General features: G+C 36.5%; 2 protein-coding genes across 2 annotated transcripts; one reads left to right on the top strand and one right to left on the bottom strand.

Annotated features, from left to right (window-relative positions):
- Nucleotides 1–11549: 11549 nt before the first annotated feature.
- Nucleotides 11550–12221, top strand: LOC125778701 (forkhead box protein D1-like). Its single transcript, XM_049457748.1, has one exon. The coding sequence runs from the start codon at nt 11550–11552 to the stop codon at nt 12219–12221; it is 672 nt and encodes a 223-aa protein (XP_049313705.1).
- Nucleotides 12222–14500: 2279 nt separating this feature from the next.
- LOC125778700 (forkhead box protein D1-like) lies at nt 14501–15172 on the bottom strand. Its single transcript, XM_049457747.1, has one exon. It carries the CDS (start codon nt 15170–15172, stop codon nt 14501–14503), a length of 672 nt encoding a protein of 223 aa, XP_049313704.1.
- Between the last annotated feature and the right edge of the window lie 9188 nt (nt 15173–24360).

Genomic DNA, 24360 nt, shown 5'->3' with positions numbered 1-24360 from the left:
AAGATCAAGCAACAGCAAACTTTAATGGCCGATGCAGACATGGTGAGAATAATTGTTGTGTAATAACCGAAAATATCTCTGTAGTATGAGCACTGTTGAGATATTGAACAGAATCGAGTAAGAAGAAAAAAGCAAAAGTCAATGCTGAACTAAAGAAGGCATGTCTGAAAGGTCTGAAAAATAACTGTAATGCAATTGTTAATATACTCTTAAAGAGTTAAAATAGACTAAGTCAACTATTTTGGCTATGTGGTTAACAGTTGTTGGTCATAACAACCGCCACCTTAAACATAATGCATTTCAATATAAGTTTTTACAATTAAATATACAAGATGCGTTCCAAAGAAAACAAAAATCTAGCGCCCCTTGCTGGCGCTATTTATATGTCGACTGTTGCGTTAGAATCTGCTGTCTTTGTCGATTGTCCGGTGTGAACTTCATCACACTTCATTGATTGGAAGTGAAGTTATTGCGTTTTAAGTGTCAGTATGTTTGTGTTATCGGTGCGAAAATGAGCTTCGAACCAAGAGCCAACATTAAATTTAGTTTTAGAATTGTTGAAACTTTTACCGAAACGTTTCAATTGATGAAACAGGTATATGGCGATGATTGTCTATCCCGTAACAGAGTGCACGAGTGGTTTCAACGTTTTCAAAGTTGTCGTGAGGAAACAAATGACGATCAACATGTGGACCATTCAAAATCCGTGATCACTGGAAATTTCAACGAAACGGTGCGTGAATTCATCAAAAATGAGTCGAAATCATCATTGAAATTCATGGAAATGGAATTGAACATTTCAAAAACATCGATTTATCGCATTTTGACCGAACATTTGGGAAAGGTGTGTGCATGGTTTGTTTCGCACAAATTGATTGACGACCAAAAATCAGAATCCAACATTTGAAGGATGATTATTTGACCAAAAATCACATTTTAGCCATTAACCACTCCCCGTATTCACCTGATATGGTACCGTGCGGCTTCCTCCTTTTCGGAAAAATGCATTTGCCCATGAAGGAAAGCGTTACGCAGACGTAGAGGCCATTCAAAAGGCTTGCGCCGGCACACTGGCGGCCATACCGGTTAACGAGCTAAAACACTCGTTCGACATGCTTTTGGACCGTGCAAAAAGCTGTATTGAAGCAGAGAGAGACTATTTTGAATAAAATAAATTGATTTTGCTGAAAAACACATTATTGGGTGTTCTTTATATATTTAAATTATTTTGATATGTGCTGACTATTTAAAGCAAACTTTAAGCTCCCATATTGTATAAAAATTCTGCTTGAAGATGTCTTAAGAGCATTGTAAATGTGTAAAGACACCAACGTACATTACATTACAAACAGCAAATTTAACAAAAACAAAACACAAACAAAAAGAGCTTAAAAATGCATTTACTCCACACTTTCTCGATTTTTGTTTGTAAATTGAAGTAAACCGCTGTCAATTTTCCCGCCACCTGCATTTTTTTCATTTTTACGCCGATATACTATTTTCGATTTTCTTTTGCGGTTTAAATCGTTATGCGGTGTTACGGGTTCGACTGTTGCTTTTGTCTTGCGGTGATGGTGGTGACTTCTCTGTGTTGCAGCACAATGATCAGCCATTAAAATGGGGTATGCATTAGTGTGGCTTGCGATGAAATTGAAAATATGCAGAAATGGAGAAATTCGCCGAGGTTACTCATACGCCATGACTAGCAATAATGTAAACTACATATATTATGTTTGTATGTGTAAATGTGTGAGTTGAAAATCGCATGACCATTCGTTATATAAATTAAATGCTTATTTTTGATTTACTTACAGTTATTTGCGTTGTGGCAAAGTGTAATGACTTGAATGACCAACAATGAAGAGACACGGACAGATTCTTATAGAGAACACTTCCGTGATAATAAAAAAGTAGGTTATAGATAGGCTAAAGTGGCATTGACAAATTAGGGAAATTTAAGAAAGCTTTAAAGTGATGATACTGATTACTATATCAGAAAAAATATTTTCAAGTCTTTGTTATTATCAGGAAAATTTAGAAACAATCTCGAATACAGTTACTCATCAAGCTATTAGTAAGGGCATTCCGAACTGTAAACAATTCACCTTTATAAATAAAAATGATCTGAAAGCTGCTACTTTAACCGGTTTGAGTAAATAAAAGCTGACTTTATGCTTACATATAAGGGAATTTGGTATATGTATATACAGTATGTGTCCTTGTGTATTTACATACCATTACTGTTCCTCTACACTGTCAACCCATTTCAATTTAGCGACAAACCTCTTCTCGCTACAACTATCAGAGCTACAATTCAATTTTCAATTTTATTTAATTTTGAAACGGCCATACGAGTGCAATATTTAAATAAACCTCATCTACCTACACTAATATTTATAATATATAACTGCATATTAATAACCGTAGTACTCACACACGTGCAGCGGTTTCATTTATCAACCAGACTAGCCAAAATAATAAACACTTTCAGATGAAACTCAAACTTTATATGTATGTATGTGAGTGTGTGTGTGTGAGACAACCCTTGCGCTGTCTACTCTCAAGTGCTTCATGCCACTAGCGGCAGCAGTTGCTGTTGTACGTGGTGTGGTTGTGTGTGTGTGTACTTTTGCCGCCTAAATGGGCTTGACACTTCATAATTGAAACGTTTGCACAATCAGTAGTATGGACCAAATATTTTAGTGTTTTCTGCTGTTCATATTCAAACATAAGCTCTCACAATGTATGAGCACACATTTGCATACTAAAATAACAGACATGCATAAATGTAAATTGTGTGTATGAGTGTGTGTGTGTGCGTGCATGTTTTTGTATGCGCATAAAATAATAAACATTCAACAACTGAAACACGCCACATATTGCCGTTGAACCCTTTTTATGCAGAGCCAACCCGAAAAGCTCATAATCCGCTTTACTACACACACGCACACACGTGTACGTGTACGTGTATACAAATGCTGAGGCATTTAGATGTGGTCGAGTAAATATTCATGTTAGGAGCAAAGACGATTTGACAAAACTTTTTGGGTTTCGCCAACAAAAATGGTTGCCTGCTTGTCCAACACTGCTTGGGTAAATAGTGCTGGTGTTGAGGCAAATACGGCGTGGCGTGGCGTGGCTCTATGTAAATGCCTGCAGACAGCCATAACCTTCACACGTATTTATACATTGGTTACATAACTTGCTGTTGCTTTATTTTTATTAGAACACACACTTTACTTTACTTACATTTTTTGTTAAGATTGAACTTTTTAATTAAACATTATCTTAGGCCCGTCGCCTAGTGTACTTAAGGCTTAAGGAAAATGAAATAAATTTGTACATACATACATACATGCGATGTATATGAAACTTGTAGAGGATTAAATTTGAATGTTAAGCATATCTATTTACACTTTCATAAAATATTTAATATTAAATCAGACAGGTTTGAATATATTTAAGTATATTATATTTATAAAATATCGATATTTAACAGTTTTTTTTATATAAAAGACATATGTATGATAACAATATACTAAGCCAATATTGATATTTGAATGATAAATTCCGGTATCCCGAAAGTTTTTTAGACCCATTCGGTTGTATAACATTCTTTCAGCGTATGAAAACATTGAATTTTGATTTTATTGATTTCGGGATCCCGAAAATTTTCGGGACCTATAAAGTTGTATAACATTATTTTCGTGTACCATTATAATTTCTAGCAATTATTTATTTCGGGATCCCGAAAATTTTCGGGACCCATAAGCTTGTATAACAAGTGTAAAATCATAATTTTTTTAGAATTGTTGATTTCGGGATCCCGAAAATTTTCGGGACCCATAAGGTTGTATAATATGATTTAAGATTACCAAGATAATTTTCTTTTTTTTTATATTTATGTATATAATTCGAGATTCCGGCACTTGTTAGAGATTGACTTCATCGGGGCACGACCATATCTGTAACATATTTACCGATTAAATATCTACAGATAGCCAGTGGCAAATAAATTCCTTTTATTCCGGAATCTTATTGAATGCTGCTTTAATTATTTCATCTGCTTCAGAGTTACCAATAATATCCCAATGTGCTGGAACCTTGCACGTTTACCGTCTAATAGCACGTTAGATCCATTAAGAGATCAACGCATTCTTTCACTATCTTCGACGAAAACAGAAGAGATTTTAGTGATTTCAAAGACTTTTTGCTATTTGTATAAAATAAGGTTGCATTTTATATTTTGGAAACCCAAGTGTTCAAAACTGGCAACAGACAACTTTATCGTAAAGTTTTACATTTTTGAAGTTGCATATACTCAGAACTTTTTGATATTCGGCGGCTACTTGTGTTGTTTACGAGTACATTAGCTTGAAATATTCATCTCGGCCAAAAAATACTATTTCGTAAATATTTTTCCGCGACTATTTTTCACAATTTTCTACGTAGATTGTCTCACTAACAGTGCATCGACCAACTTAATTCAATTTTTTTACGATGAAGCTTTATCAAGGAACAATGTTTATTGGTGATGTGGTAAATTCAATCGAGTTCGTATATCACTACAGGATGAATTTCGTGAAGATCGTCTAAAATCAGTTGTTATGCAAAACACCAGCTTGCAAGACCATCGTGTGAAGTTGAGGCAACTATAGACATTAGTGGAACCAGTACACATTTTCTCCTCCAATTCTGTTCAGTTCATCATATCTGAATATGTAATACCACTTAAATTCTCACTATTAAAATTGTGAGACTTCTTTCTTCTAAAGATTTTCGGACTTTTCGATTTCGCCACGTCCAAAAATTTAAGTAAAAAGTCCATAAAATGTTTTGATAAGGGAATAAAAGTTATATCACATTCAGAAAAAATCATCACATAATATATTTTGGCTGAAGTTAAGGATGTTCAATAAATTACTAAGAGGATAAACGAGCCTGACTTTAACCATCATGGCTAATTTCACTATGAGAAGTAAAGTTTATAATATTTTTGTTTTTCAAATTTTATTAACTTCGAATATTATTATATCTACCATAATTCTTAAACTAATATCAACAAATATTTCGATAATAAAATTAGATACGCATTTGTTTTTGGTATACTTCATCACCGCTGCTGAAGATATTACTGCTGCAGTTGCCGTTGTAACAGGTTGTTGATGAAACGAAAAGCAACCTTGAATTTTCTTCCTATAGATAAAATACATCCAATTTACGCTGATATTTACTGATCCGTTAGAAAGGCAATTTGTTGTTGGCAGAATGCGATCTTTTGATAGATTTCATCGCATTCTTGTAGCAACTGCTGTCGCCACAGGGCTTTCAGCTCTTCGAGTTGGTCTTGTTCCAGGTGGTATTTGTACAAGCTTTCTCCCCGAGCAAAAATGGTCTCAGGAGCTTCCTGCATTTCTTGTGGCGTGGGAAAGTACACTGCATTAGGAGCCTGAGAATACGTTATACCATTCACCATTGCTCCAATCAGAGCCTCACTGCCAACAATCGGCTGCTGGGTCTGAAGTGCTCCCTCTTCTGGGCTAAGCGCCCAATAACATCCACGCCCAGGATCATTTATAGGTCGTTTAATTTTGCAAAAACAAGAACTCGTACTCAGAGTCTGCTTTATCCTATTCTGCCAGCCCTGCTCTTCTTTGCGGTAGTAATGGAAATTTTCACTGATCCAGTTCTGTATAGCATTCGAAGTAAGTTTGCCTTCAGTACTGCTACGGATTGCCATGGTTATCAACTCACTGTACGAATAGTTGGGCCGACTGCCACAGTTCAGTTCATCAGAAGACATCGATTCGTTTGGTGACATGGATCTTTCAGATGGTGGTGGTGATAGCGCTGGGTTGGTGCCGTCATCGTTCGCTAAAAAATTACGAATCGCGAAGCTTGATTCAAAATATTTGGCCATTATGGATAACTGTTTAGAAAGCTGAGTGTATATGAGATAAGCTGTGTAAGTTCTCGAGTGATATTCTGTGTGAAAGCCAGAAGATGACTGATGATTTTCCTTAAAAATTTTTCTCTTTTATACCCTAAGTTATTTCAGTGTTGCAAAGAGTTTGTTTAGCTCAAGGTATCAAAATTGCGGTCTTAAAATCAAGGTCAAGAAAAAGGATTAATATTAACGTAATTGCTATAAAGGACCTTCAAAAAATCTGATGTCCTAAAGGGTAGTATGTTGAGAACAATAGAGTATAAAAACAATAGAAAAGAGAAGCTCTAACATGGAATATGCTTGGAAACTTTAAAAAATGCATATCAGGTAAAAGAGTGACTCTGCTGTAGATCAGATTCTAGCGTACTAAGCTAGCCTAGCTTAGCCTTTTATTTAATTGTTAAGATATGCTCAGTTTAGCGGTCAGGCGGAGATATTTAATTTTCAAGGCTACGCCGTTAACGCATTAAGAAAAATACTATAATATTATCTAATGATCTAACAAATGGAGGATTAACCTCAAATCTGGAACGATATATTGATTTGAGATAATTTAAGTTTATTTAACAAAAAAGTAATGATCTTATGTGATATTTATTATATTTGAAATATTTTTTGGTTTTAATACTTTATAGTAGCCATCGATGGCAAGCTTTTTTCTTACTTAATTTGTTATCTTTTCACGAAAAGCTGGTGAAGCCTGAGTACAAACGGCGTTCATTACAAGCCTCTGCCATTTTTATACCTGCTTACTTATGTAATCTCTTTCCAAGGTCGCTGCGTTAATGATCCCGTTCTTTCTTTTGTAGAACATAAACGAAGTTTAAAAACACAGACAATACAAATCCATTTTCCAAGAAAATATTTTGACTTAGAATCGACCGTGTACCTGATAGAGCACCCGCATTAAATGCTCCGTACCATTTTTTTGGTTTCAAACGCTGTTGTTTTATGTTCTAGTTTTGTGGTAGGCAAAGAACAAAAGATGTTTCGGGGTTTTTTGTGGCCGAAAAGTTTGCGGCCATAGTTTGACCTTGAGTTTGAGAACTAGTTATGACCTTGGTTTATGAAGACATTTGTAACGGTAGTTTGATTTAATCCTGCTCTTGCAGCACAGAAATGCAGTGAGTTTTGGCTTTTGCAAAGAATACTACAGGAGAATTTAATTTACTTAGCTCTGTGGAAAATTATCCACAATGACTTATCATTTGAATTAAAAATTTTACCAATCCAGCACTAAAACCACCACCATCTAATATACTTATATTAACGACTGATTCGAAGACATCTAACGAAGAGAACTGTAGAAGTCTGGCCAGCTAAAATTAAAGTGCGTTGGGGGCCTTGGTGAAGTGTGCAAGTTCTGAGCCAAAAATTGGAATTACATTTTTTTGCGATTATTTATCATAGCTTTCGACATGGATTATCTCAGCAATAATGCATCGATGAGCTTAATTCAATTTTTGGCGGTTAAGCTTCAAAAAAGGCCAGTGTTCATCGATGGTATGATGAATTCAATCGAAGACGCAGTACACTCCATGACAAATTTCGTGAAAGTCGTCCAAACTCAGCTGTTGTTCCGAAAACTATTGACTCTGTTCGCAAACTAATATTGCCTACAATGTGGCCTCTCGTGAGAAGGAAGGAAGCCAATATTCGGCATGTTTTTTGCATCCTTTTCATATGCTTTATCATGTACATATTTCCTTCCCATAAATGGCTAATATACGAATGTGCCGTATGGCATAATCGGCTTTACAACAGCGACGAGAGCCAAAGGTGAAAGTTGGGTTTTCTACAAGTAATCTCGCTAGTGATGTAAAAGTGATAAGAAGATTTATAATAAGTTCAATTGAGTCCGAAGAGCCTTCGAAATATTATGAACTCATTGAGTTTTCACTCGAAGTTTCTTAAATGGTGAGGTAGATTTCATTTATTATTAATGACTGCGAAGTAGTTCTTAAGTATAGAGGTTAATTTTAAGATTTTTTTCAGCATGTTTATAAATATCTGGTCGAAGAGATATCACAACTTTTACTCAGTTAAAGTAACTACTATTCACAGATCTCACATAAAGTAGCAGAGCATTCAAAAGGAGGTTTAATACTCCTATTTAACTTAAAAACAGCTTGGAAGTATACTTTGGCATATCAACTTATCTCTTCAAGCCTGCCGTGAGCTGTGAGAAAATCGCTGCGTGACTTCGCCAGTTGGAGGCACGTGTAAACTAGGAAGGCGGTAAACTCGTGCCATCCACAGTCAATAGCGCTGGAACACGCAAACTAAATAAACAAATATGTATGAAACGAACAATAACAACAACAAGTGATAGGTCTAGCAGAATAATTGTGACATACTTTAAGCCTAAACACAGCAAGCTGCGGTTTATCAGCCGCTAAAAGTCAATTTGCCATCACCATTCAGACCATGGTGAGTTGGTGGAGTGGCAGCGGGAGTAATTAGGGTGCTGCTTAAGCGACACACTAACCGCCATTAATATGTGTTACAACATGCGAGTTAAACGCACGCACATTTGTTGCATTAACTAAATGCTAACTGTTTATTCTCAGTATGCCTGCGCACATTTTTATTGCCTGCCTTAGAGCCACATTAGTTACATTAGTTGTGCGGGTGATTGTGCTCTCGTTGTAATGTATTTATTATTATTTTGCCACTTAAAGTTTACTACAGGGATTTGTTGGTTGTGGCCACAGCGGAGCACGAGCAAATAGCCAACTAAGCGAGTAAGCGTTAAATGTTTTGTTAGAAAAGTAATTGTTATGCGTTTATTTGTTGTTGTTGTTGTTGCTGCTCTTATAGTATTATTGTTGCATGAATTATGTTGGCAGTCGTTGAATGTAACAGATGTGCATGAGTAGTTCTGGTGGATATAAATTTAAATAAAGTCAAGCATATGTGTGTGTAAACAGTAAAGCGTTTTGTTGTTTTTGCAGTAAATATTATGCATGCGAAGTGTAAAATAAATAGCAGCACATTTCACGTAGAGTTCGCATATTTGTTCAACGCTATTCAGGTCAGTCGAGTTCATCGTTGCCAGTCGGATAAATACTTTATATATAGTATATATTGTAACACCAGCAAAGAGGATTCGACTGACTCAAAGTTGGATGTTATTATAGAGAAATAAAGAAACATAGCAGCCGTAGGCGATATACTCTCGCAATTCCGGAGTAGAAAATCAATATGTTAGGTATATGAGGGTCAGAGAAACTCATAAACCGATACAACACTTTTTTAGGAATCCAACTTTAAATAATCGTATTAGTCGAGATGCGTATATTGCACAGTTAGTGTGCGCCATACACAATGGATAAGTTCAAAACTGATCTTTAGATGTAGTTCCTACCATGCCGACACGTCCCCCAATGAGATGCAGCTGATCGAAAACGCCGTGTCCCGAACTATGTCTGGAAACTAGCAGCATAGAAAAATTCATCAAGCAACCTGGCTGTCTGCGGATCGATTCTTTTCAGGTTTGTGTCAATGTGTTCCGTAAAGTTCGCCATTTCATTATGTCATGTTTCATTTTGGTACAAAGCTTGGAGATTATCTAAGCATACTACGAAAAATCTTGTTCTCCAGTGAATACTGTAAGAGCTGCAACATAGAAAAATCATCTTCTCAGGCAAGAATTGCTTCTGGCTTAATGATGAGGCGAATCCTCGCGCAGATAAGGAAACGGAATTCCATGCCCACAAATTGCCCATTTGGTTCGCATTGTGATATGACTTCATCACCAGACCTTATTTTTTTTGAATTGAGGCAGGAAATGCCGAAACCATCAAAAAAACAAAAAAAATACAGCATAACATAAAAATAGAGTCATTGATAACCATTTGGAAAATTTTGTATTTTTTTTGTATTTGGTTCGAATAATAAATAGCATCACAAAAGCTGTATAAAAAAAATCGGAAGCCATTTGGACCAAATTTTAATGTTTTTTCTTTTATTTTTACATCACTTTGTTCTTGTTAGTACCCTTCATAGCAACATTTATACCAGCTGTGACTGACAAAACTTGCAATCTGTTCGTGGAAATACAAAACTCGGGAAGCGGCATGTAGCTCATACCACATTCTTCCACCAACAAAACAAGAACGTATCTTAATTCATATAAGCGTCCCTACCCAACGCACAGTAACATTCGTTCACTACATTTCACTCACCGCCTATTTTATACCTGAGCTTCAAAAAAATTATGTCTTATAAATATTTTCAAACAACTTTGTCCTTTGAGATACAATAATAATTAGGTTGCGGCGGATAATACCCTAACGAACAATAGCTGCTTCACGTCTTTTATGTTAGGGCTGTTTTGACCTTGATCGCATTGTGCTTCCGTGCGGTTTCACGCTACTGTAATTGCGGGTCACATCACCGATAATTCTTTTTGATGGCCTTGACTACATGACCATACTTTTCATATAGTTTTTATGTAGTATTATACAACTCCGGAAACATGCTATTATATAATATGAAAAAGTTTGTCAAGATGCGCCATTGAAGGTGCAAAAATGGAAATATGGTAACTCAACAAGTTTTCAATCATCAGTCATCAATCATACTATTTACTTCTATACAAGAAATATAATTTTGGGGATCTGCAATGGTTCAGTAAAAACAACCCCATCCCATACAGTCCTAGGAAGAAATATTACAAGGCCCAAGCTCAATTCTATTACTAATACCAATTCTGGGTTCCTGGACCAATATATCCCACGACCACTAGGTACGCAGAATATTCCGGTAAATTACCCAGACAAGGTCACAATGTGGCCCACCACTGCAGCATTAAAACTGGAAGTGTCGTTTGTTCTGAGCTCAGCATACTTCATAAGTAGAGGATAAAAATATCTTAAAACAATGGATTTCGAAAACAAAAGCTAGCTTATTACAGGTATAAGATCAATGCTACTCTAAATGGTTTCTGCAGAAAAATTTCTTATATTGTTAAACTCCTTTATTACCAAAGCTCACTAAACAAGTGCCTTTTAAAACGCATAGTCTCTTTTACACATTTTAACTACATCGGTCAACCGTGTGGCCTTGAAAAGTATATACTCGTATTCCTGGATAACCGGTAGGTTACCTTGAACATTTACCACACCGAAAAGCTACCGAACATCCCGTACTAAGGCATAAGCGCCATTCGTCTACCTGTTTCAGATCAAAAAAAAAAAAGGTGAACTTAGTAAGTTGCATCGGTGTCGCTGTTTTACCTGAGATGACATTTTTAACTCTTTTATATATCATTTTGGGAAGGTCTATCTAAGTTAGGCAATCTTCTATTGTTTTCAAATTACATTGTTGTTGCGTTATAAGACTTTACAACGTCAGACTTTTGACTTTGGTTTCATAGGTTGCGTCAGCTTAGATCTCCTTTGTTGACCTTGATTCTCTGGCCGCACTTTGGCCATAAGTCGGAGTTAACCCAACTCTTCGGAACACGGAAATTGTTTAGAGTATAAAAAGGAAAATTTGTAAAGCAAAAGTCATCAGTCATCTTTTGACTTCCACACAGAATACCACTTCAGATTTTATTTAGCTCATAACCGCTTAGCTCTCCAAATAGTTATCCACAATGGCCCAACATTTAGAATCAAGCTTCGCGATTCGTAATTTGTTAGCGAACGATGACGGCACTAACCCAGCTCTGACACCACCACCATCTGATATATCCATATCACCGAACGAATCGATGTCGTCTAACGAAGGAAAGTGCGGAAATCGTCCCAACCATACATATAGCGCTTTGGTGACCATGGCGATTCGCAGCAGTCCTGAGGGTAAACTGACTTTGAGTGCTATACAGAATTGGATTAGTGAAAACTACCCTTACTACCGAAAAGATGAGCAGGGCTGGCAGAATCAGATAAGACAGACACTCAGCACGAACTCACATTTCCTGAAAGTACCACGACCTTTGGGCGACCCCGGACGTGGTAACTATTGGACTGTGAGTCCAGAACTGGCAGCTGGCAATGGATCTGCATTTGGGCCTTTACTTACGGGCGTTCCTCATCCCCAGTTGCCGAACGCAGTCTATTTCCCCACGCCGCAAGAAATAGATGCCACTCAGCGGGCAATGCATGAGCAGCAGGTGTGGCAGTTCCATCAACAACAAGCGCATATATTGCAACAACAACTACTGCAACTGCAACAGCAACAACAGCTGTACGATGAAACATATCGACAGCTGATCTTTCACCAGCAGCAAATGGCTTTCTTAACCGGCCAGAAAATTCCCACTTAATTTAGGTGCTCTATTAAATAGCATATAATATTAGTTGAAGTATTATAATATAATTTTTAGTAATATTCTAAGTTAATAAAATGTGATATAATAAAAAAAAACACTTTCTCGTTTTGAGTTTTAGCAAGTGGTTGGTATTATGTTGGTATGATATCATCTGGTCACCGACGTGCCGCTTTTCCGTAGTGACAACGTAATTGTTGTTGTAATTTGAGTAAGAGAACAAGAGCACTCACGTTGTCCCTATTGTCTGTGAGTAAGTAAAGCACTTATTATGAGCACGCAGGGGAGGGCTTCCTTTGATCCTCATCTGATTGAGAATTAGTTGGATCTCCATTGCTTTCGTTCGTTTTCGCGCTGGATCTGTAGACTTCGGACGAAATTAACAGGATCTGGTCAAATAATATCCCTGTGTGACAACGTGATCCTTCCGATATATAAGTATTGCGGAACAAAAAATATCAACTGAACTACTTGCTTCCAGCAATGTTTATCTGGCGGCATAGTTATATGGAAGTAGGCGAGGCACAAATAGAGTTCTACTCCTTCGTGAAATTTTTGCAAGAAAGGTTCAAAAGATTTTTATCAGCTTTTGCGATCAATACTTAAGAGTACTTAGATATCATAAACCGGCGTCTCAGCTGTCCAAGTGTGATCCATTTTCTAGGTTGCTAGGTTCGCCATCCTCTTACTTTGCTTCCCTCGGCGGGTACTGGTTCGAATCCTATCAGAGCCAGCGTAGCCGTTGTCTTTTAAGGGGTTAAGGGTAGTTAGAATTTTCAAAAGATTTTACATTTTTGTTAAGTGTAGTATCATAAAATTATTCTCTAAAAATTTCACGTTGATCCAATAATTAGTTTTTGAGTTATTCGACAAATAACAAAGCGAGCTCGGGCATTTCAAAGAAAAAAGGCAAACTTTCAACGTGTTTTTCTCTAAACTATGTTTTTTGAACTGGTGGTAACTGTAATTCGAAAAGCGCTCAGTAGATTTTAATGAAATTTGTATAGCTTTTAGAATATATAATAAATTCGGGCCTGATGGAATGATTTTTTTTTTTTAATTCGATTTTCTAAGACCAATTGACTGTTGATTTTTTCCCAAAAATTTAGACAAATTTCTTCTTTCCTTTTGCAATTTTATTAAATTTTGAAAAAAAAGCCTTTGATCAAGCCCAGGATTATCTATTTATAAAACTTTTTTCTTTGTCCGATTGATTTTAGATGAATCTCCAAGGACTTATGGTTGTCACCGCAAGTACCTTTTTTGGAACAGGGTCAACACAAACAACTATAACTTTGGAAATTTAATTTTTTTTTTTGAAATTTTCGTGACTTTAAGTCAACACATTCTGTAATAATGCCATATTACTACTTTTGTAAAATACCACGATCTCATTTTTTCGTGCCGATGACTCTCAATGTCATCGTATATTTCGAACAGATCATCGTTCCATCGAATGGGATATTCACCGTTGCCAATGTGCAAAGGACCATAATTCTTCTGTAGAACCTTTCCCTGAATTGTATATTGTCATCGTCCAGGCCTCTCCACCATAAGCAGGACGGGAATAATAAGTGACTTATAGAGCTTGGTCTTTGTTCGTCGAGGGAGGACTTTACTTTTTTTGCCTACTCAGCCTAAAGTAGCACCTGTTGGTAAGAGTTATTCTAGGCTGGCATTGTTGCTGGTATTAATGCTGGTTCCAAGATAGAAGAAAATATCTACGACGTTGAAGTTGTGACTGTCAATGGTGACGTGGGAGTAAAGTCCGGGGTGCGACGTCTGTTTGTTTGCTGTCAGGAAATATTTCGTCTTGCCCTGGTTTACTACCAGTTTAGGGATCCATTTTGGATCAACCTATTAACCTAACTCAATCCTAGACTTAATTAATAAATTTGAGTTGGAAGAGAGGAATAAGAGAAAGTGTAGCGCTCAAGAGGCCAAAGACGGCAGTCCATAGTTTCATTGGACTGGCGTTAAAATCAAAGTCAGTTTATCGAAATAAGTACGACACTCAGAAGTTTATAAATAAGACAAACAAGTCTTTTTATATAAATTTTTGCCAATTAATTTTTTTTATGTAATGTTAAAAAATTACAATTCCGAAAAACCATACATACCTACCATTACAATAAAATATGTCACACTTCATAAACCTCAAAACAAAAAGTTTTTATATTTTAAATAATATCACATTTTATTAACTTAAAATATTACTAAAACCTATATTGTAATACTTCAACTAATATTACAAGCCATTTAATAGAGCACCTAAATTAAGCGGTAATTTGCTGGCCTCTCAAGAAAGCCATTTGCTGCTGGTGGAAGATCAGCTGTCGATATGTTTCATCGTACAGCTGTTGTTGCTGTTGCAGTTGCAATAGTTGTTGTTGCAATATATGCGCTTGCTGTTGATGGAACTGCCACACCTGCTGCTCATGCATTGCCCGCTGAGTGGCATCTATTTCTTGCGGCGTGGGGAAATAGACTGCGTTCGGCAACTGGGGATGAGGTACGCCCGTAAGTAAAGGCCCAAATGCAGATCCATTGCCAGCTGCCAGTTCTGGACTCACAGTCCAATAGTTACCACGTCCGGGGTCGCCCAAAGGTCGTGGTACTTTCAGGAAATGTGAGTTCGTGCTGAGTGTCTGTCTTATCTGATTCTGCCAGCCCTGCTCATCTTTTCGGTAGTAAGGGTAGTTTTCACTAATCCAATTCTGTATAGCACTCAAAGTCAGTTTACCCTCAGGACTGCTGCGAATCGCCATGGTCACCAAAGCGCTATATGTATGGTTGGGACGATTTCCGCAATTTCCTTCGTTAGACGACATCGATTCGTTCGGTGACATGGATATATCAGATGGTGGTGGTGTCAGAGCTGGGTTGGTGCCATCATCGTTCGCTAACAAGTTACGAATCGCGAAGCTTGATTCTAAATGTTGGGCCATAGTGGATAACTGTTGGAGAGCTGAGTGGTTATGAGCTAAGTAAAATCTCAAGTGATATTATGTGTGGAAGTCAAAAGATGACTGATGACTTTTGCTTTACAAATTTTCCTTTTTATACCCTAAAGCATTTCTGTATCCCAAAGAGTTGGGTTAACTCCGACTTATGGCCAAAGTGCGGCCAGAAAATCAAGGTCACCCAAAGAAACGCAACCTATGAAACCGAAGTCAAAAGTCTGACGTTGTAAAGTCTTATAACGCAACAACAATGTAATTTGAAAACAATAGAAGATTGCCTAACTTAGATAGACCTTCCCAAAATGATATATAAAAGAGTTAAAAATGTCATCTCAGGTAAAACAGCGACACCGATGCAACTTACTAAGTTCACCTTTTCTTTTTTTGATCTGAAACAGGTAGACGAATGGCGCTTATGCCTTAGTACGGGATGTTCGGTAGCTTTTCGGTGTGGTAAATGTTCAAGGTAACCTAGCGGTTATCCAGGAATACGAGTATATACTTTTCAAGGCCACACGGTTGACCGATGTAGTTAAAATGTGTAAAAGAGACTATTCGTTTTAAAAGGCACTTGTTTAGTGAGCTTTGGTAATAAAGGAGTTTGGAGTACAGACAATATAGGACATTTTTCTGCAGAAGTCATTTAGAGTAGCATTGATCGTATACCTGTAATAAGCTAGCTTTTGTTTTCGGAATGCATTGTTTTAAGATATTTTTATGCTCTACTTATGAAGTATGCTGAGCTCAGAACAAACGACACTTCCAGTTTTAATGCTGTAGTGGTGGGCCACATTGTGACCTTGTCTGGGTAATTTACCGGAATAATCTGCGTACCTAGTGGTCGTGGGAAATATTGGTCCAGGAACCCAGAATTGGGTTTTCTTCCTACGATTGTATGGGATGGGGTTGTTTTTACTGAGCTATTGCATATCCCCAAAATTATATTTCTTGTATAGAAGTAAATAGTATGATTGATGACTGATGATTGAAACATTGTTGAGTTACCATATTTCCATTTTTGCACCTGAAATCGCGCATCTTGACAAGTTTTTTCATATTATAAAGTAGCATGTTTCCGGAGTTGTATAATACTACATAAAAACTATATGAAAAGTATGGTCATCTAGTCAAGGCCATCAAAAAGAATTATCGGTGATGTGACCCACAATTACAGTAGCGTGAAACCGCACGGAAGCACAATGCGATCAAGGTCAAAGCAGCCGTAACATAAAAGACGTGAAGCAGCTATTGTTCGTTGGGTATTATCCGCCGCAACCGAATAATTATTGTACCTCAAAGAACAAAGGTGTTTGAAAATATTTATAAGACATAAGCCATGACTTTTTTGAAGCTCAGGTATAAAATAGGCGATGAGTGAAATTTAGTGAACGAATGTTACTGTGGGTTTGGTATGGATGCTAATATGAATTAAGATACGTTCTGAAAAAGCTTTCAAGGGCATTTTAGTAAATTTCGCAATCGTCATGTTAAAGTCATTTGTGGCCTTTATTATGAAAATGAACTCTAAAGTTTGAAAACTTCTTTTGGCAGTTATCTTCCAACGTAGTATGTCGTTGCAGCTTTCTCGTGTTTCAAAAAGGCTCAAGATTAAAACTAGTATATATTAGGGTAATAAGCTGGCAACTCGTTCGAAAATACCAAGGCTGTGCACTAAACCTAGCTGGTTTTAGAAATGAAAACAGAATTTTTTCACATCCGTTTTGTCCCAAAACATGAAAATTTGTGGAAAGTTATTCTAAGTTAGTTTCACACTGATCTGAATTATTAAAAAATCTAAATTTGTGTGTGATTTTTAGTCTTTAAGAGCATCTGTAAAGAAAGTTATTAAGTTAAAGTATTACAGACGCCCCCCAAAAAAGCTCTTAAGTGTAATTTAAGGGTGCCCTTAATTACCGCAGCATGACCTCCACACCGGCAACATTTACAGTTCACATTTTCTTATGCAAATACCGTATAAACTTGGCATTTAAAATTATCCAGACATGAATTATTAAAGTTGCAAGCAGCGAGCATAAGCAGCAAGCTAACTACCACAAAGTACCGCTACAAAATAAGCAAAGCGGCTTCGTCGGCTCCCACTCAATACGCTTATTATACGCGGCTGCTTGTGCCATCATTTTTCTTCGCTTTTACCGCACGTTGTTAAGGGTAAAAGTAAAGTGAGTATTATCCTGTTGCTGCTCCTCAAAAATATTTATTCTCTTTTCCACTTTTTTTCTGTGTCTACGGTTTCGTCTCGCTCCTCCCGCTCTACTATAGCAGCGAGGCGCACACACAGCTTGAGTGGTATTTTAAATATTTAAAGTTGTCTGCTGATATCTTCTGCCGCTGATGCGCGCCCATAGCTCTGTTTATATGGTATGTGCGTTCCTCATCACAGCCGCCGCCGAGGTATTGACGGTTGTACATGGGTAAGCATGGAAAGCGTCGCCTTCGTAATAACAAGTTTCCTGCGCGTACTCTTCCACTTAATACTAATAATGTGGTGCTCGCTCAGCGTCTTAATATCTCTCTGCACGCTTGTCTGCCGCATCGTGGTGGGCGGATTGAATGACGCGATACGCGTGTTTCTTACTTTCTTTCGTGCTTCAGTCTTCACAGAGGGTTCTGCTGATTGCGGTACTACACTGCTTCGTGAGATGCTATCGGTGAAATCCACTGACAAATTCTGCTGAATAAATTTTGAAGTATAATTCCGCTTTGTATACAAATCCGCTAAAGTAACTGTTGAGCAGCTTGACTTGCAGTGTCACGCAGCGTTCCTATTATACTTAATACCGACTTACTTGCGACTGCTTTTACTTTCAACTGTTTGCTGGTATTTCTATTTATTTGGTCTTACGATGAGCTTCCAGTTGAGGTAGGCAAATTTGCACTCAGTTGATTTTAAATGCTTGAAAGGGAGGCTATGACAGGTCGCCATAGGTAAACAATCACTTTGTACTCGATGCCACTCAAAACGAGTCTCTTCAAGTGGTGAAAAGGGATCAATTTGATACAATTAGTAGTTAATGTTAAGCAGAAGTTTGATTTTATGCTTGAGTTCATATTTTTGGTATTGAAGAAAACACTAATTCTTGATTGAGGTAGATAGATATTTATCATTCGTTAGCTTATCTGCCGTCAATATCCAGATCACAGAGCAATAATATTATAAGAATATTAATATTATTAATTTAGAAAAGAAAAGCAGACAACCACACGGCAAAAAAATAAATAATAAGAAGCTTTTGTTGGGCTTCTGATTATGTTTTCGGCCAGCTCGAGTAGTGAAGCAGGCATCTTGAATGGATATTCTGTTTTCCAAAGACAATCTTTCGTTTATTGATGATAGCAGGAAAGTTTAAAATGAATAAAGCTATACGAAACTTAATAGTCAATCAATAAAATTTTCCAAACATTGACAATTCACACAGTCAAATATCTTAAATCTATTTACAGAAAAAAAAACAGATATGACGTTGAAATATAAATGCTTTAAACCTTTATTTAACTATATAAATGTGACGTGAATAAAAAAATGAAGCAATCAACAACATTTTCTCAATAAATCTCTCGAAATTGTCTCTCAACAGTGCTGATTAAAAAGGCTTTTTAAGCAATCAATATTCTTAAATATATATTTTCTTCCATCAAGTTCAAGTAATTGTTAGAAAATGTCACTTAAATATGCCCTTGAAACATTTTTCGGCAACATATTTATACATACACATACGTATGTATGTATAAGTGGAGCATATGGATATAGTATGTATTGTTGCAATGTCCTACATCAAATTGTTTGAAGCACTTGTTTTCAAATATGCCAATGATTTGAACACAACTTTTTCCCGCTCGCTTACTTGTATTAGCAGCGGAAAATTTTTATTCATTTTCCTCACTCATTTTAGTTTGAGAATCAAGGTTAAACTGTACATATGGTATAGTCGATTCCACTTTGGAGGAATTGGGTTTAAAGCGTCAGCTGATTTTCTCCCTCTTTTCTTTCTCTATTGTGACTATAAAGTTTTCCTGTTTGCGCCAAACAACTTTTGTTTAGCGGATTTTATATATTTAAAGGAACCTTGTAGGGAAGTTACTATGCATGCAGAAGATTTTTCATTCCAACTTATATATGTAATTACATTTAATATATAGTATACGAGTACCCTTTTCTTCGTCATAGAACTTGAATTTTCTATTAGCATTGTTCTCTGTATAAAACCAGCAATATTCTAATGAAGATCATTTGAAACATACATATATCAACGCTAATCCCTGCATTTATGTATGCGATCTTTGAAGGCGTCGTATATTCGTTCATTTCTTCGGTACAAATTTTTATTCAAATATGTAATTTTCTTGTTGAATGATTTTTGTGACAACTTTGGATCGCCGTCGATAACACATTTATGCTACTCTTCTCAGTAATACACTTGTGGTTATCATACCTTCTGTTACGAAATTTACAGTGCATATAGCGAGAACAAAATCGTAGAAAAAAATACAGCTTCATCGGCGGCACGCGGTCAACGGTCGGAAGGATATTCTTTTTGAATGATTGATGGAAAGTTGTTCTTGTTGAAATAGATTTTAATAAGCAAAGCTACAAAATAGTATGAAAGAACTGCTAAAGCCGCAAGTGTTTGTCTCCAGAGTTCAATGCAGTCACCATCTATATGTTGTAATAGTTTGGTTGGAAGTCTTATCTATGTAAAGGCGTTATAGTTCTCTGAAAAAATTGTTAAAACTGGAGCACCAGTGTATCAGCAAGATGTTTTAAAAGGCGTGCTAAAGCTATTCAGCAATATTCTCTTCACTGACTGCCAATGCTTTCGAATCTTGCAGCAAGAATCTGCTACTGCACATAAGATAAGTTAACCAGCAGTGGTTTAAAAACAATATTCGTGGTTTCATATCTGCAAGTTTAGATTTGTAGCCATTGGATTACTGTTTGAGGTCAAAGTTGGATAATAATGCATGTTGAATATCTCACTTAAAAAATCTTTGCTTCGAGCTGGCTTGTCAATACCAACAAAAACTACACTTGCTACTATTGTTTACTGACCAAATCCGCCTATTTATGGCTCGATTCTATACTACGAGTATAACAATATACTCGTATACTAAGACCTGCCATAAGTTCTGTTACAAATCGAGGTGAAAACATAAGTTTGTAACAGAACTTATGGCAGGTCTTAGTATATAGTAGTATAGACATTATATGGATCACATATTGGCGAAATCGAGGTATAAACAATTTTATTTAATAAAATCTGGTGATGAAGTAGTTGCAGAAGACGCTTTTACTCATTCTCTTGTTAAAGCTGCTTTAGAAATCTAACCTGTGAAACTTATATTATATGCTTTACTATGGTACTCTATCACTTTTAGCTGTCAAAAAAGGTGCTAAGGCTAATATGGGACTTCAAAATCTCTGTCTTGGAACTTTATACCTAGAATTGTAATGTCTTAACAGCTAAAATTCGATCTTCATTTTAGTCTTTAAATATTGGCGTCGTTGAGATATCAATGAGTCCAATGTTGATTGGGTTGTTTGTAAAAATGATGGGTAAAGTATAGTATATCATTTTGAAGGAGAAAGGAACAAATTACTTGACTGATCTGCTATTTATATAGTGAAACTTAAGCGAACAAGTTCCGTCCCTCACAACATATTCAGCTTAAAGCTGAAAGCACATTGGAAAACGTAAGAAAATAGTATTAGTAACCAAGGAAAATTTGGTTCAACTGAAAGCCGTGAAGATTATATTTTGAACAGCGTCGAACTTTAAGTAATCCCTATGTGTAGTATATAGGAATCAATGTTTGGAATAATTTTCAATACAATTAAGTCCATACTAAAGAGAGGTTTGTCCGAAATTCATTACAAGACACAGTGGCCCATTTCTGGATGAAACTCTTCAAGTATCTGAGTTACTTTATTTAAATTATTTCAATATCTTCATTCAATTTTGAGTTACTCATTGAAAAGTCTCTTTAACTCTTTTTCTACTCTCTTTAATGAGCATTATTCTAACAGTAAGCGAAGCTGCTGCAATATTTTTCTGGAAACTTAGAAAAAATTCCAATTAAAGTATATTAAAATTTCTCTTCAATCTGATTCGAAATTCCCTGCAGGATCACATTTGAACCACTTTAATAAGTGTGTTTTTTCCAAAAAACGAAAATACACATATAAATATAAACATACTCATATACGAGTATATCTACATATATGTGCAGTTAAGTAATAATTTAGTAGTTTTGTTGGCTTTGAAACAGCCGGTTCTTTTATTACTTTACTGCACTACAGATGATATTACTTTCGTTACATTTCCTAATTTATTGTAGTACTAAGTTTATGCGCTGCTGCGGGCACACACATATACATACATACATACTTATTTTCTTACCCAAGTCTCAACAATTTTTGTTGCTGTGATTTTGTTATTGTTTATACTTTCTTTTCGTAACTGTTGATGATGATTATTTTCGGTCATGGTCAGTTGGTTGCCCCAAACACATACACACACATACACGCATACAGCCGCCCATTTGGTATTTATATGTGGCTTGGATATTTGCGATGCAGTGTCTTGCGGTTGTTGACATTGAACGCGGATGAAAAGTATATTTTGTGGCGAGGGGTGGACGGAAAAGGGAAAAGCACAAAACACTTGAAAGTAAATCGCATCAATTTAGTTGATTCTGATAGTAAAAGTGCCATAATGTAGACTTACTTGTGTGCCTTGGCCGGTTATGAGCAGAAATTTTCGGCAGTAAGTGGGTCCGAAAATAGAAAAGCGGATGAAAATGTTGGAGAGGGTGTATGTATATGTGTGTTATAGTGTATTTGTAAGCACATGGAGGTATTTATGTACTAAATTAGTGTGTAATGGTAGTGTAAGAAGTTGCTTATAGTGGCGAACAAGTATTGCAACACTTAGATAATGATAAATAATTTGTTGCAGAATTTGAAAAAAAAAAAAAAAATTTAAAAAAATTGCTACCCTGCTTTTTATAAAATTATTATTATGAGTTATTTTAATTAGCAAAATATTCTGCAAACTAAAAGCTAAACATTTTCACAAAATTCTTACCTCTTCTCACAAAAAAAAAACCGTAAGCAAATACGCAAAGCATTCCTCCTACACTTAAATACATTTTTGTCAACCAAAAATGCTACAGCAACAAAAAAGCACGAAAATCCTTTAAAATTTCACCTTAGCCCTTGGCACAATGAAAAATTCATACTCATAATTTAATTAGTGAGCTTTACAAAAGACTAAATGAAAAATGAGTTACGGGAAATGAGCAAGAATGCAACGGTAGAAAGCAGAAAGAAACGACCAGCCGGCAATAGCAGCGAGATTAATGTCGAAAGTATGGCAACCGTGGCGAGCGGGTGGCTGCGTGAGCACGCGGAACAACCTGCAGCCAGACACATTTAATGAATTTGGCCTCCTTTAGTCACGATTGTTGTGTGCACTTCGTTTCGTTTCGTTTAGCTATTACTCTTATTGTTCTTGTTGTTACGGTATTTTGTTGTTTGTAATGCTTTATAAGCAGCTGCATGTTGCACACAGATAAGCTTCCATTTCGTGACGCAACATGGCTGCAGGTGTTTGGCACCCACGCCCACTGCCTCCCAAGCATTTCTCTTTACACTTTTTCGGGCATTTCTTTGGAGTCGTACGTCGGCGGTTTTGTATGGTTCTTGCTGGTAGGAAGTGTTCCACGGAAAAGTGCAGGCAGCATGAAATGAAAGTTTCTAACTTGGGAGTATGTAGACTGCAAGTCTTATTGTTAATACGTGGAATCACAGAGTCCAATAGCTGTTATTGGTTACTGTGAGCTATCTATAGGACTCTTATGGAATTGAAGTAGTTGAAGCGAAAATTTAAAGAACAGCCAAATACAAAATTTCTTATGTTGGTAACAAAGTCGTCTTAGTGTTCCTATATTGCATTCCACATCTATAAATGCACTACAGCATTCTCCACCACTCCAACCACCATCGCAGTGCAAGCAGCAAACGGAGACCGAAGTGTTTCCACTGCTGAACTAATGTCCTACGTAGGCTGTATTTGCTATTTCGGGATTTGAGAACAAAAACAAATTTTTCTCCAATGAGAAAGAATAGGTTCGTTTGCATGCATTCCAACCAATTTTCGAATCACTTTGATTGATGTATCTCCAAAAACTTGCCATTCTGAACGCATCAACCGTCTGTTCAAATGTCGAAAAACGTTAACCTATTAGTTTATCTTCAACGTGCGGAAATAAAAGCAAGTTATTCGGTCCCTCGTCAGGAATATATGGGGATGACTCATCAAATTGATGTTTTATTTGCTCAAAAATTCAATTGCTTCAGTCGATGTTTGATAGCTCGTATTATCATGGTGAAGAGTGATTCGTTTTCGACAGTGGGTTTTTCCTAATTTCTAAATGATAACTGCCAAGAAAAAACGTTGTATCCACTCAGAATTTACTGTTCTGCATGTTTCTAGCGATACGGTTAAGATACTTCCAGTTATTCTAAAAAACTACGCAACCGTTTGAAACACCCATACATTTGCTCTCTACTTTCGGAGGCATATGCATAAATACACCATCCCATGATTGGTTATTATGACGATCTAGTCATATCAGTTTGTCCACAGACTCAATATTTTTCGGAAAAACAACTGATATTGATCGACCTTTACGATATCTCTCTTGGCGTTAACTGCGACCTCCATTGAATTCACCATACTAAGGATGAGCACTGTTATTTGTTGAATCTTACCAAGGCACCAACGCACTGTATGTATAGTTGTCCAGACTTCTACAGTTCTTTTCGCTATATGCATCGAATAGTCGTTAGTTTAAATCCATTAGATGGTGATGGTTTTAGTGCTGAATTGGTTACAATCTCTGTTCTCTAACAAGATATGAATCGAGAAGTATGAATCCCTAATAATAAATCATTGTGGATAACTTTTACAGAACTAAGTTAGTTAAATTTACCACTAATATTCTTTGCGAAAGCCAATACTCATTGCATTTTTGTAACGCAAAAAAGCTTAATTAAGTCAAACTAGTGTCAAACATGTTGCCACAAAACCAAGGCCATCATTGGTTCTCAAACATTTTATCAACAAGGTCACAATATGGTCGCAACATTTTGG

Source organism: Bactrocera dorsalis, chromosome 5, assembly GCF_023373825.1.
Source record: "Bactrocera dorsalis isolate Fly_Bdor chromosome 5, ASM2337382v1, whole genome shotgun sequence".
Classification (NCBI taxonomy): domain Eukaryota; kingdom Metazoa; phylum Arthropoda; class Insecta; order Diptera; family Tephritidae; genus Bactrocera; species Bactrocera dorsalis.
This window is presented reverse-complemented; position numbering and strand designations above follow the sequence as displayed.